Genomic DNA, 15,351 nt, shown 5'->3' on the forward strand with positions numbered 1-15,351 from the left:
TTACCCTTATTATATATATATAAATGCTAGTCCTTTTACTACCCAATGAACACTGTAATTTTATAGCACCCCCCCTCCCCCGAGTCCTTCGTCTGCCCACCAGCATCTAGTTTTTGGTCTATGCTACCGGAACGTTGACATCGCCGGTTGATGATGTTTTTTTCATGCTACAATTGTTACAGAACTTCCTCACAGTACATCTGTCCACGCCTCTTCCCTCCAACAAGTCACGCGACACTACCTTGGGAGGGGGGAGGGTGATTGTAGGTGGGCGTGCTGTTGTTTGCGTCACTTCCTGCGACCGAACTGTGTCTGTTAGGAATCGGTAGGCGAGGGAGTAACGAGCGCATCTTGTTTTTGCATCATCGCTTCACTTTCGCACGCAGGTGAGTAAAAGGGAGAAATGGTGGATATGGTATTGGGGTTTACGGCTACGAAACCTCAGAAAATGTTGTTTTCGGATAAGGAGGAGTTTTAAGGCCTTCAAGGCCGGGAATGTAATAGGTCTACTGACCACCCCCACCCGGTTTGTTGACTTGCATCTTTCCCGCTTCCTCAACCGGCGGGGATTAGTATATGTTGGGGGAAGGGTTGTAATTCCATATTCTCTGCAGTCTCCAAAGACCCTGATCGCAACGGCCTAGACTTGAACCGGCTCTGCTGGGCTCGTCGTGTGCAGCACGCAAGGCTGCTTCAGGGTGCAGGGTCCCCGGTCCGGGTGGCTTTAGACCACAAAGAGGTTTTTATCCTTCTGTGGGCGATCAATGGGATGCTGTACTGTGGGGGAGGAGCGGAAGTCCCGGCGGAAGAAAATGGCGCTGGCCTGCGACATTGACCGAGACTTAACTGCAGTTGATAGGTTTGTCGGTACAGTAATTGTATGCTCTTTTACGGTATCTGTTATTACTGCTCTGTAAAGCTTGTTATATTTTTGCCTTTGTATGTTTAATTTTCATAACATTTTGATGTATTTTTTTTGATACGCCGTAAGTCCTTGTAAATTTCAACTGTTCAATTTTGCAAAATGTGTAGGCTTTTTTCACATTGATTTATTCAAGTGGCCAGAACTGCATCTGCTTTTTGATGTAGGCTACACTCTGACATGATCATATTGGTACCACAAATAAGGTCATGGAAGAGTGGTTTTATAATATTGTACAATGACAACATTTTACTCGCTACCAACCTGGCACTGGGTTATGTGGTGGCTAAGCTTCCTCCGTATGTACCAAACCGGTCTCTCCGCTCCCAGGCTGAAATACGCCTTAAAACGCCCCCTGGTCATGCCCTGCAACTACAAACTGCTAAACGACGTCCCTACTCCCACTACATACCCAGCCGCTGGAATCGACCTCCCTTCTAGATCATATCCTTTGAAGGACTCCTCAACTTTAGGAAAGCAATAAAAACATATTTATTTATTCAATTTTCTATACCGTTCTCCCAGGGGAGCTCAGAACGGTTTACATGCATTTATTCAGGTACTCAAGCATTTTTCCCTGTCTGTCCCAGCGGGCTCACAATTTATCTCTTCACCTAACCCCTGCCTTTGACTGATGGACTACAAAGAATGTACATTGGTACCAGCACCCATTTGTCACCTAAGGAAAGCTTATAAGGTAAAATCTGGTATTATAACTATGGCAAATCCAACCTCTAAACTGTCCGTTTGTAAATTAGAATAAAACTTGTACTATAGAATAACCAGGATAAAATTATAACCAGTAAACTATACAATAAAACCTTGGTTTGCGAGCATAATTTGTTCCAGAAGCATGCTTGTAATCCAAAGCACTTGTATATCAAAGTAAATTTCCCCATAGGAAATAATGGAAACTCAGACAATTTGTTCCACAACCCAAATACTTTAATATAAAATACTATACGTACTTGTATTGCAAGACCTTGTTCATTTAGCTGCTCAGCTTAGAGGGAACACTGAATGTGGTGATGTATACTGTATGTACTTGTATTGCAAGACATTGCTTGTATATCAAATTAAAATTTAAGAACATAAGCATTGCCTCTGCCGGGTCAGACCAGGGGTCCATCGCGCCCGGCAGTCCGCTCCCGTGGCGGCCCTCCAGGTCCATGACCTGAAAATGTTCCCTACCTAACCTAAAAAGTCCATATCCTATTTGCTCAGTGTCCTGTGAGGTAAACCTCTATCTGTACCCCGTTATTCCCTTCACTTCCAGGAAGTCATCCAGTCCCTTTTTGAACCCCAGAATTGTATTCTGGCTTATCACCTCTCCGGGAAGCGCGTTCCAGGTGTCTACCACCCGTTGAGTGAAGAAGAACTTTCTTGCATTCGTTTTGAATCTGTCTCCTCTCAGTTTTTCTGAGTGACCTCTTGTTTTAGTTGCCCCTGCTAGTTTAAAGAATCTGTCCCTCTCCACCTTCTCTATGCCTTTCATGATTTTATAAGTCTGTATCATGTCCCCTCTCAGTCTCCGCTTTTCCAGGGTAAAGAGCCCCAGCCTGTCTAACCGTTCGGCATATGAGAGGTTCTCCATACCCTTTATCATCCTTGTTGCTCTCCTCTGGACCCTCTCGAGTATTGCCATGTCCTTCTTGAGGTATGGCGACCAGTATTGGATGCAGTATTCCAGATGTGGGCGCACCATTGCTCGATACAGTGGCAGGATAACTTCCTTCGTTCTGGTAGTGATACCCTTTTTGATAATGCCCAGCATTCTGCTCGCTTTTTTTGAGGCCGCTGCACATTGCGCCTCCGGCTTCATTGTGTTATCCACCAATACCCCCAGATCTTTTTCTTGGCTGCCTTCCCCGAGTACCCTCCCTCCCATCGTATAGCTGTACCTGGAGTTCCCCTTCCCTATGTGCAAGACCTTACATTTCTCCACATTGAAGCTCATCTGCCATTTTTTTGCCCACTCACTCAGTTTGTTCAGGTCGCTCTGCAGGTCTTTGCATTCCTCAACAGTTCTGACCGTTCTGGAGAGTTTTGTGTCATCCGCGAACTTGATAACTTCGCACTTTGTCCCCGTTTCTAGATCATTAATAAATATATTGAACAACAGTGGTCCCAGCACTGACCCCTGCAGAACACCACTTGTGACCCCTATCCAGTCAGATTAGTGCCCCTTTACTCCTACCCTCTGCTTCCTGTCCGCCAGCCAATTTTTGATCCATCTGTGCACGTCCCCTTCCACCCCGTGACTCCACAGTTTCTTCAGTAGGCGTTCATGGGGCACCTTGTTGAAGGCTTTTTGGAAATCTAGATATACGATGTCTACGGGGTCACCTTGGTCCAATTGTTTACTTATCCCCTCAAAGAAATGCAGTAGATTCGTCTGGCATGATCGGCCTTTACAGAAACCATGCTGGCTTGATCTCATCAGATTATTTTTTTCTATATGCTCATTGATACCTTCCCTGATCAGTGATTCGGCCATCTTCCCCGGAACAGAGGTTAAGCTCACTGGTCTGTAGTTTCCCGGGTCGCCTCTCGATCCTTTCTTGAAGATCGGTGTAACATTCGCTATCTTCCAGTCCTCCGGGATTACCCCTGTTCTCAAGGACAGGTTGCAAATATGCCGCAGTAACTCTGCTGTTTCATCTCTGAGCTCTTTCAGTATTCTCGGGTGGATCCCGTCTGGGCCCGGAGCTTTGTCAGTTTTTAATCTATCTATCTGCCTGAGAACATCTTCGAGGCTTATCTCCATGCATGATAATTTCCCCTCTTGATCTCCCCTGAAGATTTTTTCTGGTTCTGGCACACTGGATGTGTCTTCTATTGTAAAGACCGACGAGAAGAACTCGTTTAGCCTACCGGCCACCTCTTTTTCCTCTTTCACCACTCCCTTCCGGTCACCCTCATCCAGGGGTCCCACCTCCTCCCTCGCTGGCTGTTTCCCTTTCACATATCGGAAAAATGGTTTGAAATTTCTTGCTTCGTTGGCCAGTCTCTCCTCATACTCTTTCTTGGCTTTCCTGACTACTCGGTGACATTGTTTTTGATACTGCCTGTGCTCTCTCCAATTTCCTTCGGTTTTGTCTTTTTTCCACTTCCGAAATGATTTTTTCTTGTCTCCTATCACTTTCTTTACTTCACTGGTTATCCATGCAGGGTCCTTCGTCTGATTCTTTTTGGATCCTTTCCTAAATCTTGGTATATATAGGTTTTGCGCCTTGTTTACTGTGTCCTTGAATAGGGACCAGGCTTGCTCCACAGTCCACGTTTCCTTGGAGCTGTTTCTGAGCTTCTTTCTCACCATTTGTCTCATGACATCATAGTTCCCTTTCTTGAAGTTAAACGTTGTTGCCTTGGTTCTCTTTCCCTTAGGTAATCCTATTTGCACTTTGAACTGAATCATGTTGTGGTCACTGGTTCCTAGTGGTCCCACGACCTTCACTCCCTTTGCGGGTCCTTTCAGCCCATTGAGGATCAGATCCAGAATCGCTGATCCTCTCGTTGGTGCCTCGACAAGTTGTTCCATGAAGCTGTCCTGAACAGCTTCCAGGAACTCCGTTTCCCTTGCACATTTTGAATTTCCAAGACACCAGTCTATCCCAGGGTAGTTGAAATCTCCCATAACTATGGTGTTTGGGTTTTTGCATTCCCTTCTCAGCTCGGCTACCATTTCTGTATCCATTAATAAAATGTTTTGCTTGTCTTGCAAAACACTTGCAAACCAAGTATTGTATTAGACCCTAAATGTATTAGTATTAGACCCTAAATATCTGTCTCTTTAGAAAAACTTGTATCAAAAACATGTACTGAAATTATGGCTAATCTAGTATAAATTGTAACCTGTTAACTATATACTATGTATGTTAAACCTGTAACCCGTTCTGGGCTCTTTGGAGACAACGGGATAGAAATCGAAATAAATAAATGACTCCCCTCCCACTCTGAAATACATTCATAGTACATAAGAATGTGACACAAAAAAAATGCACACTTGTTCTTAATCTGTTCCTGCTGTTCTTAGGTCTCACACTGTAGAAGTCTGCTTGGCATTGAACCTGCTTCTCAAATTGTTGTTGTTATCAAAACCTATTCCAGCCCTTCCAAATATATTTTTCTGTCATCGGAACAGGCTAATGTATAGTTGGAGTGTATGGGGCAGTGGTTAGAGCCACAGCCTTGGCACCCTGATGTTGTGGGTTCAAATACCACATTGCTCCTTATGACCCTGGGCAAGTCACTTAATCCTCCATTGCCTCAGGTACATTAGATAATAATAATAATAATAACAGTTTATATACTGCAGGATCGTGAAGTTATATGCGGTTTACACAAGATTAATGGCGAGATCCTAGCAAGGACTGTAGCAGAACGGGACTTAGGGGTGATCATCAGTGAAGACATGAAGACAGCCAATCAAGTGGAGCAGGCTTCATCTAAGGCTAGACAAATCATAGGGTGTATACCTAGGGGTTTCGTCAATCATAAGCCTGAAGTCATTATGCCATTGTATAGATCCATGGTGAGACCCCATCTGGAATACTGTGTACAATTCTGGAGGCCTCATTACCGCAAAGATGTGCTGAGACTGGAGTCGGTCCAGCGAATGGCCACCCGGATGGTCTCTGGACTCAAGGACCTCCCATACGAGGAACGGCTGGATAAGTTGCGGCTATACTCACTCGAGGAACGCAGAGAGAGGGGAGACATGATCGAGACGTTCAAATATCTCACGGGCTGCATCAAGGTGGAAGAAGATATCTTCTTTTTCAAAGGTCCCACGGCTACAAGAGGGCATCCGTGGAAAATCAGAGGAGGGAAGCTGCACGGTGACACCAGAAAATACTTTTTCACCGAGAGAGTGGTAGATCGCTGGAATGGTCTTCCACTTCAGGTGATTGAGGCCAGCAGCGTGCCCGATTTTAAGACAAAATGGGATCGTCACGTGGGTTCTCTTCACAGAGAAAGGTAGGGGTGGGTCATTAGGGTGGGCAGACTAGATGGGCCGTGGCCCTTATCTGCCGTCTATTTCTATGTTTCTATGATTAAAAGAAGGTACAAATTGATTGAACTTAAAAAGAGGTGAAAGAAAGTGGTTAATAGGTCAAGAGAGGAGAAAGAGATGTATGGGTCAACTGTCTAGATATTTCAGGAACAGATATGTTTTTAGGCGCTTCCTGAATTCCTCATAAGTAGTGGGCGAGAGCAATTGTTCTAGATCTTTACCCCACAATGCTGCCTGATGTGAGAGAAGGTGTTGATGGTGTTTTTTCAGTTTACATCCTCTAACTGGGGTTAAGATAAGAGTGTGAGCCTGCCAGGACAGATAGGGGAAGATGCTTGAGTACCTGAATGTACAACACTTAGGTTATAAGTGGTATATAAATGCTAAAAATAAAATATAACATAGTACATGACAGCACGGTCCATCCAATCTGCCCTTTAATTACATGCATTATAATTTAATGATTAAAGTGTCTTTTTTTTTTCCTTTCTTTCATTCTAACTTAGGCATAGTCCTTAGTCCGCCCGGTACTACTACAGCCTATCCAAACCACCTCAGACGTTTGTGAGATTCAGACAGTGAAAGTCTGCCCAGCACTGTCCTTTTGTTGCATATTGCTGGGGCTCCTAAAACCCCACCAAGCCAATCCTAATCTGAATTGCTATTTATCCCAGGACAAGCAGGCAGCATATTCTCACATGGGGTGGCATCATCCACAGAGCCCGGTACGGACAGTGTAAAAGTGTATGCTGCTTTAAGACTACCTATGCTGTTCATGCACGAGTGCCTTCCCGCCCAACATCAGCTCGCGAGGTCATTAGATTTTAATTTTCCACGGAGTGAAGAACACGTATTTAAACTTTGTCTAGTCGAGTTTGCTTTGTATTTTTCCTTAATTATTTATTTTTTGTTACTTGGTTTTCTTTTCAATCCTTTACAATTTAAATTTCTTTTTCCTCTTTGGGGCCTGGGCTCGTTTTTTTTTTTTCCCAGCCTTTGTCTCTGCTGCTGGCATCAACAGCTTTTCAGCTTTATTTATACTTGGCTCATGCTGTTGATCTTTCTTGCTGGATCTCTTCCCAATTTTCCAGGGCTATATTAAAAAACAACCGAATAATAATAAATGCCCTAGCAAACAAATGTTTTTATTCCTGCATTTTATTTCTGTAAGAAAATATTAGGCCTGCAGTCGGGAACCCGGCAAGTTGGACATCACCTCGGACTGTTGGGTCCTGGAGGTTCTTCAGGACAGCTACAAGCTCAGATTTCATCACCCGCTGGCAGATTTATTTTCTGGATTCCTCTGCAGGGAGGCCAGAAAAGATGGCTTGAATGGAAGCCACTGTCCGCAGGCTGCAGGACATAGAGCCCATCCCGGAGCAAGACTTGGTCTATATACTTCATCGTGCCAAAGAGATGCTCCGATAACTGGAGACCGATCCTGGGCCTCAAAGCGGTCAATGTGGCATGGAGAGTGCCTTATTTCCGGATGGAGACCATGTGTTCGGTGATCGCCTTGGTTGCACCAGGGGAATCTTGACTTCACTGTATCTGATGGAGGCATATCAACACATTTCCATTTTTCTGGAAGACAGGAAGTACCAAGATTCCATTTTCAGCAGGACTAACAGTTTGCAGCGCTGCCCTGTGGGTTGGTGATGACACCTAGGACTTTCACCAAGGTAATGGTGGTGGCAACTCATCTGCGCTCTTCAGGAGTCCTAGTGTACCCATATCTGGATGACTGGATGATCAGGGCCCCTTTGGATTCTGAGGGGCGTCTGGCTGTTCGCCAATTTGTTCAGCTGCTTCAGCACCTAGGTTGGGTGATCAACTTCAGGAAGAGTCACCTCGAGCTGATGCAGGACTTGGAATACTCAATCGATGTGGTCCCTTGGGCCAGAGCGCATTTGCGCCCTTTCGCACTTGAGTCCGCAAAGGAATCCTTTGCATTCCTCACTACCTTGGACATTGGTAGCTCAGAGCAGTCTAGTCGGCGAGTCTTTTTTTCACTGTCCAAGGGTCTCTGCCTCCTGATTCCTGAGTGGATGATCTTAATGATGGATGCCAGTCTCAAGGGCTGGGGTGCTATGTGCAGGTATGCTCCAGTTTAAGGCCCTCCGAGTGGAAGTGGTCAATCAGTCGCCTGGAGCTTTGGGCGATTTGATTAGCTCTTCTCCACTTTGAGGTTTGTCTCTGACATTAAGCTGTCCATGTCTTCTCAGACAATGCTATGGCGGTGGCCTACATCAATCATCAAGGAGGCACCAAAAGCGCCTCCCTGAGCATGGAGGCCTAGCTTCTTTTTTGGTAGGTGGAGAGACATCTTGTGTCGTCAGACTCTGAACCTCGGAGAGTGGTCTCTGTCCCGCATGGCATTCAACTGCATTATGGAACGCTATGGACATCCCAAATTCAACCTCATGGCATTGGCAGCCAACAAGAAACTGGACTGGTTTTTCAGCTGCTGTCGCAAGGCCAGCAGCAAGGTCCTCAATGCACTGGTTCATCTCTGGCGAGAGAGAGTCTTCTGCATGTCTTCCCTCCATGGCCCATGATAGGCAAGCTGTTGAGAAGAATAACGACCCACAGGGGTTGGGTGATTCTTGTGCCCAACTGGCCAAGGCGCCTGCAGCTTGACCAGAGACACAGACTACCTTGTCCTTTTCGTTCTCTCACTCAGGGCCCGATTGCATTTCAGGATCCGGATCACTTTGATCTTATAACCTGGCTATTGAGCATGCGACCATAGTTTGCAGGTGCTATTCCTCGGCCATGATTGCTACCCTTCTCCATAGCAAGAAGTCATCCATGGTGACGGCCTGTGTGAAAGCATGGAGATGTTCTCAGGTGTGTGTCTGGAAACTCAAGGATCTGTCCCAGCGGTTCCCTGGATTCTGGAATTCCTCCAGGTCAGCCTGGCAAAACGCCTGGCTGTGGCTTCTTTCAGGGTACAGTCTTTTCTGTTAGGTCCCAGACCTCTGAGAGGCTCCTTAGTCTCTCATTTGGATGTGGCTGCTTTGTCTGTCTTGGACTCTCAACTTGGTCCTTTGCTCTTTGGCTCGTCCGCTGTATCAAGGTAAGCTGGTTTGCTGAATTCTTGACCAGCCTTTCTAAGAGTTCCATCCAAATGTGTTTAGCACTTTGTCTTGGGGGGGGGGGTCCCTAGTCCCAGCGCCCCCTTCTGTCAGTGCAGGCTGTATCATCTTATAGCACTGTTATTTTTATTATTTAGATTCCTGATGTTTTATTGACCTGTTTCAATTGTTAGTGATGTTTCATGTTATGAGCAGATTAGACTTATTGTTCAGGGTGAGGCCTTAGACGTTTGAGCCAATCAGGGCCTTAGGCCCCTCCCCATGCATCACATGATGTACCGAGGAGGGAAAGGCCCGCCATTATGAATCTGCAGGCCTTGGAGCTGAAGGGACCAAGCGTCCCTCCTGCCCTCTTCAGACAAATTTACTTGGGGGGTGAGGGTTCGGGGGAGCATCCTATGGCAGAAGGGAGTGGGCATTCCTCCTGCCTTTTTTTTGGGGGGGGGGGTGTTTCCTCCATTGGCAGGAGGGAGTGAGCATCCCTCCTTCCAATTTATTCTTCTGTAAGGGGGGTGGGTTCAGCATGACTGGAGGGAGTGAGCATCCCTTCTGCCATTTTTGCTGCAGCAGGGGAGGGTTTTCGGTGCAGGGATGCCGGAGAGGGCCGTCATCAACTGGGGGGTGTGTGTCTTTATTTTTATTTTTTTTCCTTTCTTTTTTAATGAGACAGATATTGTGCATGTGAAACACACCTACATCATCTGAACATTAAAAAAAAGAAAAAAAGTTTCCTGCCCTGAACAGCTGAGTACTATAACAATACCTAGAAACCGGTATATCATATATTTTCAAACATGTTTCGCACCATACTGGCGCTGTGTCAAGGGTCTCCCTAAAAAATAATAATAATATAAAAGAGGGCCCTTAGTATATATTTTATCCTAACAGTCCCCCCTTACAATGTTCAATTTATCTTAAAGTTAAAGACTCAAACTGTCCTTACCGAGGTGCAGCGTGTCATCCGACTCATTTAGTGTCCAGAGTAGAATGGCCGCGGCGTTCTCCTCAGCACTTAAATATCCCTACTGTCTCGTATTGAAAATCCAGCCCCTGGAGGATCATTGGCTAAACTTCTAACCAATCACAGACCTCCACTCTATCTCCCCATTCAACCCATATGGTTCCACTGTGTTCAGTGAAAATATCTGTCTCTGTTCAGTGAGGTTCAATTTCTTGTGATCTTTCCCACCGTCCCTCCCTGTCACTTTGCATATGACCCGCCATCTCATGTCCTCAACCCTATGGTGCAGCGCCTTCCAGTGGGACACCAGGGGGGCCTGAGCAACCTCGTGGAGAATCTGTGATTTGTGTTCGGTGAGCCTTACACGGATCATTCTTGATGTGCGCCCCACATATAATAAATCACAAGGGCACACAATCACATATATAACATCTTGGGTAGTACAATCCGTGTCAGACTTAGAGTGTAAAATCACATTTCTCCCTGGAACCTTCCACGATTCCCCCTCAATGGTCAATGAGCACCATTGGTATCTCTGACAACCCTTATGTTGTCCTCCCACCCTCTTTGGTCTCACCCCGTATTTTTGAAAGTTACACCTCTGCGCTATAGTGATGCCCCTAGTATAAGCAATCCTAGGGAACGTCTGTAAAGCCTGGTGGGTCTGGACTATACACCAATGTCTTCTCATCATTGCCACCACCTTCTTAACTGCCTTAGAATGACAGCTGAGTGGCAGGAGGCTTCCCCTGTCTCTCAGCTGTTTGGACTTCCCCCGCTTGCTCTGCGCATGTATGAGAGTCGCTCTCACAGTGATCAATTGGATGGGAGAGAAAGGGATTACTACAAACCTCCATGCAAATCATTTGCATGCAAAAGTTTTAGTGCATCAATAGCTCTTTTAGAATTGGCTAAAATTTGGATCACAGCGGACCCATATGGTCTTACCAATCCTGTTTAGTGCATTTAGCTCCTAATCTTTTGTTGGGGATAATAGAGCAGCCAAGATTTGTTTTCTTCGCCCTCTCAAAACACAATTTTTTAGTTTGTTGCACTTAGTCTTATGTAATCTGCTACTGAAAATGGACTGTTAATGAAAGGAATACAGATTTAGGGCTAGATTCACCAAGGACACTGATACCTTACTCTCGATCTGATCCGCACATGCAAATGAGGGGGAATGGCATGCAAATGTAGGAAGGAAGCGATTCACTTAAAAAAAAAAAACCAGGAACACTGACTGGGCTGGCCGATCCAAAAACAATTGACTGCTGAGGACCAGTCGCTTGTGCAAAAACCCTGCTCTCTTGCTTGGCTCTCCTGCTTGCCACCCTGACTCTGTGGTTTTAACCTGCGGGTTTAAAGTGGAGCTGCACTATGGCGTGTTCTGTTAAGTTCCAGAACATGCCACAGTGTAGCCCTCTTTAAACCTGTGGGTTAAAACCACGGCGAGTAAAAAAGTGAAAAAAATTGCACTGAGAGCAAAAAAAAAAAGCTCGGAGAGAAAGCGCATGCACAGACCATCTACAGGCAAAGAAGATTGTCTGTGCATGCGTCAGGATTTCTCTCCAGCAATCCGTGAGGTAGGTGGGGGGGCATGCCTCCGGTCGCCCCATTTGTGGATCTGTTGGCCTGCCATGGATCGGACAGGATTGGGAAGGTCAGTGAATGTAGGCCTTAGTGTTCCAGTAGCAATTGCCTTTTTTTTTCTTGGGGGGGGGGGATATTCTGAAGATCCCTACCCTTGGTTTTACTAAACCTTGTGTTATAATCTTTTGTTTATTTCCTTTATACACTTAGCTGTATTTCTTAATGCAGGTTTGTTCTTATATATGTTTTATGGGGTTTTTTATTATTATAAATAAAAATTTGCTTTTGGCATTCTGTGCAGGCTCTACGTGTGAACAACAGCACTTCTGGTTTTCTACTTGAATGATGAGGATTGACTGAAATAGCTGAACCAATGATTCCCATATGCCCAGTAGTTTCTTTCACTTATGGTGAGTACAATTCTTACTAATCTTATGGTTTTACACAATACCCTGCCATACCTGTACTCCAAATCAGGCCAACTTACATTTTGACTTGTTGGCTCTTGTAAATAAGTTGAAGCATGGTGAAAAGAGTCTGAAACTCTGCTGTCGTTTGCCTCATCCAAACCACTGCCTGCCTTATCGCTTTGCCAACTTGCTACTGTATTCTGAAATCTCCCAGGTTAATTCTTGTATAGCCCTATGCTGTCTTTTTCAAATTTCTTACCCCTATCTTCTCCCCCCCCGTTCAACCATCTTCTCTTTCTGTTACGTCCCTTCCAGATTCCATATGCTAGGTGTTCAATCCGAACCCACAGTCCGGGTGTTGTAGAAATCGACTCCTTTTCTGAACACATGCTGCACACCCCCTAGTGTGAGAATCTGTAAACAACCTCACTTTCAATTTCTGCAATTTCCGAGCAGAAGTCTTTTGCTGTTGCTCTGCTTCTGTTTCTTATTTTTTTGCTTAAAGTTCCTTTTTCGGTGGCTTCGGTACCTTGAGACCCATCCCTGGTGATCTGCTGTCAGAGAAAAGTACGCAGTCCTGCGATGCTGTACTGCAGCTTCACAGAGAAACTCTAGTGCATCTTTGAAGCTAGCCTGTTGTTTGCCACCTTCTGGAGGTACCCGTTCCCGTGGAGTTTGATGGCTGGTGACCCTGTCACAGGTTTCTAGCGCTGGCTGAGTGCGTCTAGACAGAAACCCACCCGCATTTCAAGGCACAGGCTGCCTTTCCTGCCCCCGACCGCATGGCAGAGGATCTGTGGGGGCTGAGGGTGTAGTCTGTCTCTGGCCAGCTGGCAGTCCAAAGATCTTCATTTCCATGCATTTGGAGTTGTTTCTGAGGCAGAAAATTCTTTTCTTCACTCAAGCTGCTTTAAAAATGCTGACAGGCAAAAGGTACTACAGAGACTGTGCGTACCTCCATTATTTCCTATGGGAACTTGGGTGGTGGCTTGTAAATTGATTTAAACTCCGTTTTCACAGTTTCTGTAGGTAGGGTTCAGGTCCCCCACCTCCCCAGATCCCAAATCACTATTTCTATTTTTGAATTTTATTTTTGCCATTTTTGGTGCAAATTTGTGACAGCGACCATCTTAGAAAAAAAAGACTAATTTTAAAATCTAACTTTCATTCCTGCCTCAAAAACCCCTTGATCTGACTCAAAATCGATTGGGATTGACTCCAGAGCTCCTAATCTATTGGATGTGGACATTGATTGTGCCAAATGGGCACCACATCAGCAATTTTGAACCTCATGCTGTAACGCGCCAGGGAAAGGGGCTGAAGCTTTGGACATCACCTCTTCCGTGTCCTCTTGGGCTGGGTCGCCAGCCTGGATCCGTGCTTTATAAAGAAAATCTCACCTAGGGACAGTTCTGGAGTCTGGTGTAGTATGCTGTGTTCTGAGTCTGGAGACTCTCTTGACGCGCTGCATGTACCTCAACAGTGCCCTGCCAAGGTTGCGGAGTGGGAATTATCACTGGATTTAATCGGCTCCTATGAACAGCATATCCTCGAGCCTCGCTAGTTTGATGCAGCTGGTGGCCGTTTCGGTGCCTTTTCGGTCTATGGCCTCTGTGGCGAAGCTTCCTTTCAGGAGCTCTCTTATCTGGCCATGCCAGATTTCGTTTGCAATAGTTTCTATGCAGATTTTATGTTTCTTCTGTCTCCTACCACTGTATTTAATTTGGATCCAGCTGATGCCTTTGCTGAGACTGGTCTCAGCCTCCCTGAGCATCTGGATTTAGTGGTGCTGATCCTTCTTCACATTTTCAGCAGGCTTCTGTCTGCCTCTTTAAGGCTGAAGTTGAGCTCCATTTGGATTTTCCACTTTTCAAGTTTCGGTCCTAGACCATTCTCCTGCACCTTTTCCATTCCGTCTATAGCTCCTGAGTCTGGTTTAAGAACAATGTGATCCCCAGACGGCATTATCTGATCTGCTTTAGCTATGTCTACGCTTTTTCACCTGAATCTTGCTTTATCCCAGATCAAGCAGGCAGCCTTTCTTCGTGTAAAGGTGACTGCTGCTTTCTTCTCTAAAACAGTCAAAGCTTAGAGAAGAAAGCAGCAGTCACTTTACACAAAGATAAGTGCTGCTATTTTTTTGGCAATCTAATATAATAAAACGCTAAGCGCGCATGCGCACTCTTACTGCCGTGTTGCCTGATCTATAGTTCCGTGGCTGGCAGAATGCGCTTGCGTGCTTACCACGCATCTCTCTCTCGCAGTGGGTTTGCCGGCTCCGGCCAGACAAAGTTCATTTTTTAGTTCAAAGCCGCCGCTGCGGCTCCTCTATCAAACCTCACCAGAGTCGGAGAAGACTTCCGACTCTGGCGGGGATCGAAAGAGGAGACGCAGCGTCAGCTTTGAACTAAAAAATGAACTTTGTCTAGCCGGAGCCAGCAAGCTCGCTGCAAGACAGAGAGATGGCATCTGAATATTAGCAGTGATTCAACAGCACAACCCAGCCTAGAGACAAGACAAACCCAGTGCAATTAGACTTTGGTGCCCTGAAAGCAAAACTGTTGAAATCTAGACATGGAAACATGTCGGCATTTTAAAAATGGAGGAATCTCTTCAGGGTGTTTTCATAGTAAACACCCAGCACTGATCTTTTTTTTTTTTTTTCATTTATGTTATGCTAGAAGTTCTGTTCTCAGAACCGAGGGAGCCTGAGATTAATCTATGCAGTAACAAGCAATTTCTCTGCGGCCAAAAGAATATATACATGTATGCTATCCTAATATATAAAGTTAGGTCACTGCAATAGAGTTATGAAGGAGTGAAAAATCTTAAAAGAAAACACAAGTAAGCCATGTTATCCCAGGACAAGCAGGCAGCATATTCTTTACGCATGGGTGACGTCACCGACGGAGCCCTCGGTACGGACCTTTTTAACTAGAAAGTTCTAGTTGGCCGCACCGCGCGTGCGCGAGTGCCTTCCCACCCGACGGAGGAGTGCGTGGTCCCCAGTTTCTTCGTTTCCGCGGAGCGAAGAAGACGTGTGTTTTTTTCAACTCCGTTGAAATTCTATTTTTGCCTTCCCGCTCGCGTTATTTTTTCATTTTATTCACCTTCGGGTGCTTTTTTCTTTCAGTTTAAAAAAAAAAAAAAAAAACAATTTTATTTTTTCCCTTATTTTTCGTTCCTGCCCCGGCGGGGCCTGTTATCACTATCCAGGCCTCGGGGTTCGATTTTGCGGAGGCCGTGTTCCCATTCATGCCCCCGCAGCCGGGTTTTAAGAAGTGCCAGCGGTGTGCACGCCCGATCTCCCTCACTGACCCACACAATTGGTGTTTACAGTGTTTGGGACCAGA

General features: G+C 45.6%; 1 protein-coding gene across 3 annotated transcripts in view; it reads left to right on the forward strand.

The window, feature by feature from the left end:
- Positions 1–232: 232 nt before the first annotated feature.
- The window catches only part of ZFR (zinc finger RNA binding protein), a 339,213-nt gene continuing 324,094 nt past the window's right edge, over positions 233–15,351 (forward strand). For all 3 annotated transcript variants that reach the window (XM_033933312.1, XM_033933330.1, XM_033933320.1), the window contains exons 1-2: positions 233–386; positions 11,890–11,998. In XM_033933312.1, the coding sequence (XP_033789203.1) occupies positions 11,962–11,998 (37 nt within the window). In that variant the 5' untranslated portion in view covers positions 233–386; positions 11,890–11,961. The remainder of the gene's footprint in view (positions 387–11,889; positions 11,999–15,351) is intronic.

This window comes from Geotrypetes seraphini, chromosome 1 (assembly GCF_902459505.1).
Source record: "Geotrypetes seraphini chromosome 1, aGeoSer1.1, whole genome shotgun sequence".
NCBI lineage: Eukaryota > Metazoa > Chordata > Amphibia > Gymnophiona > Dermophiidae > Geotrypetes > Geotrypetes seraphini.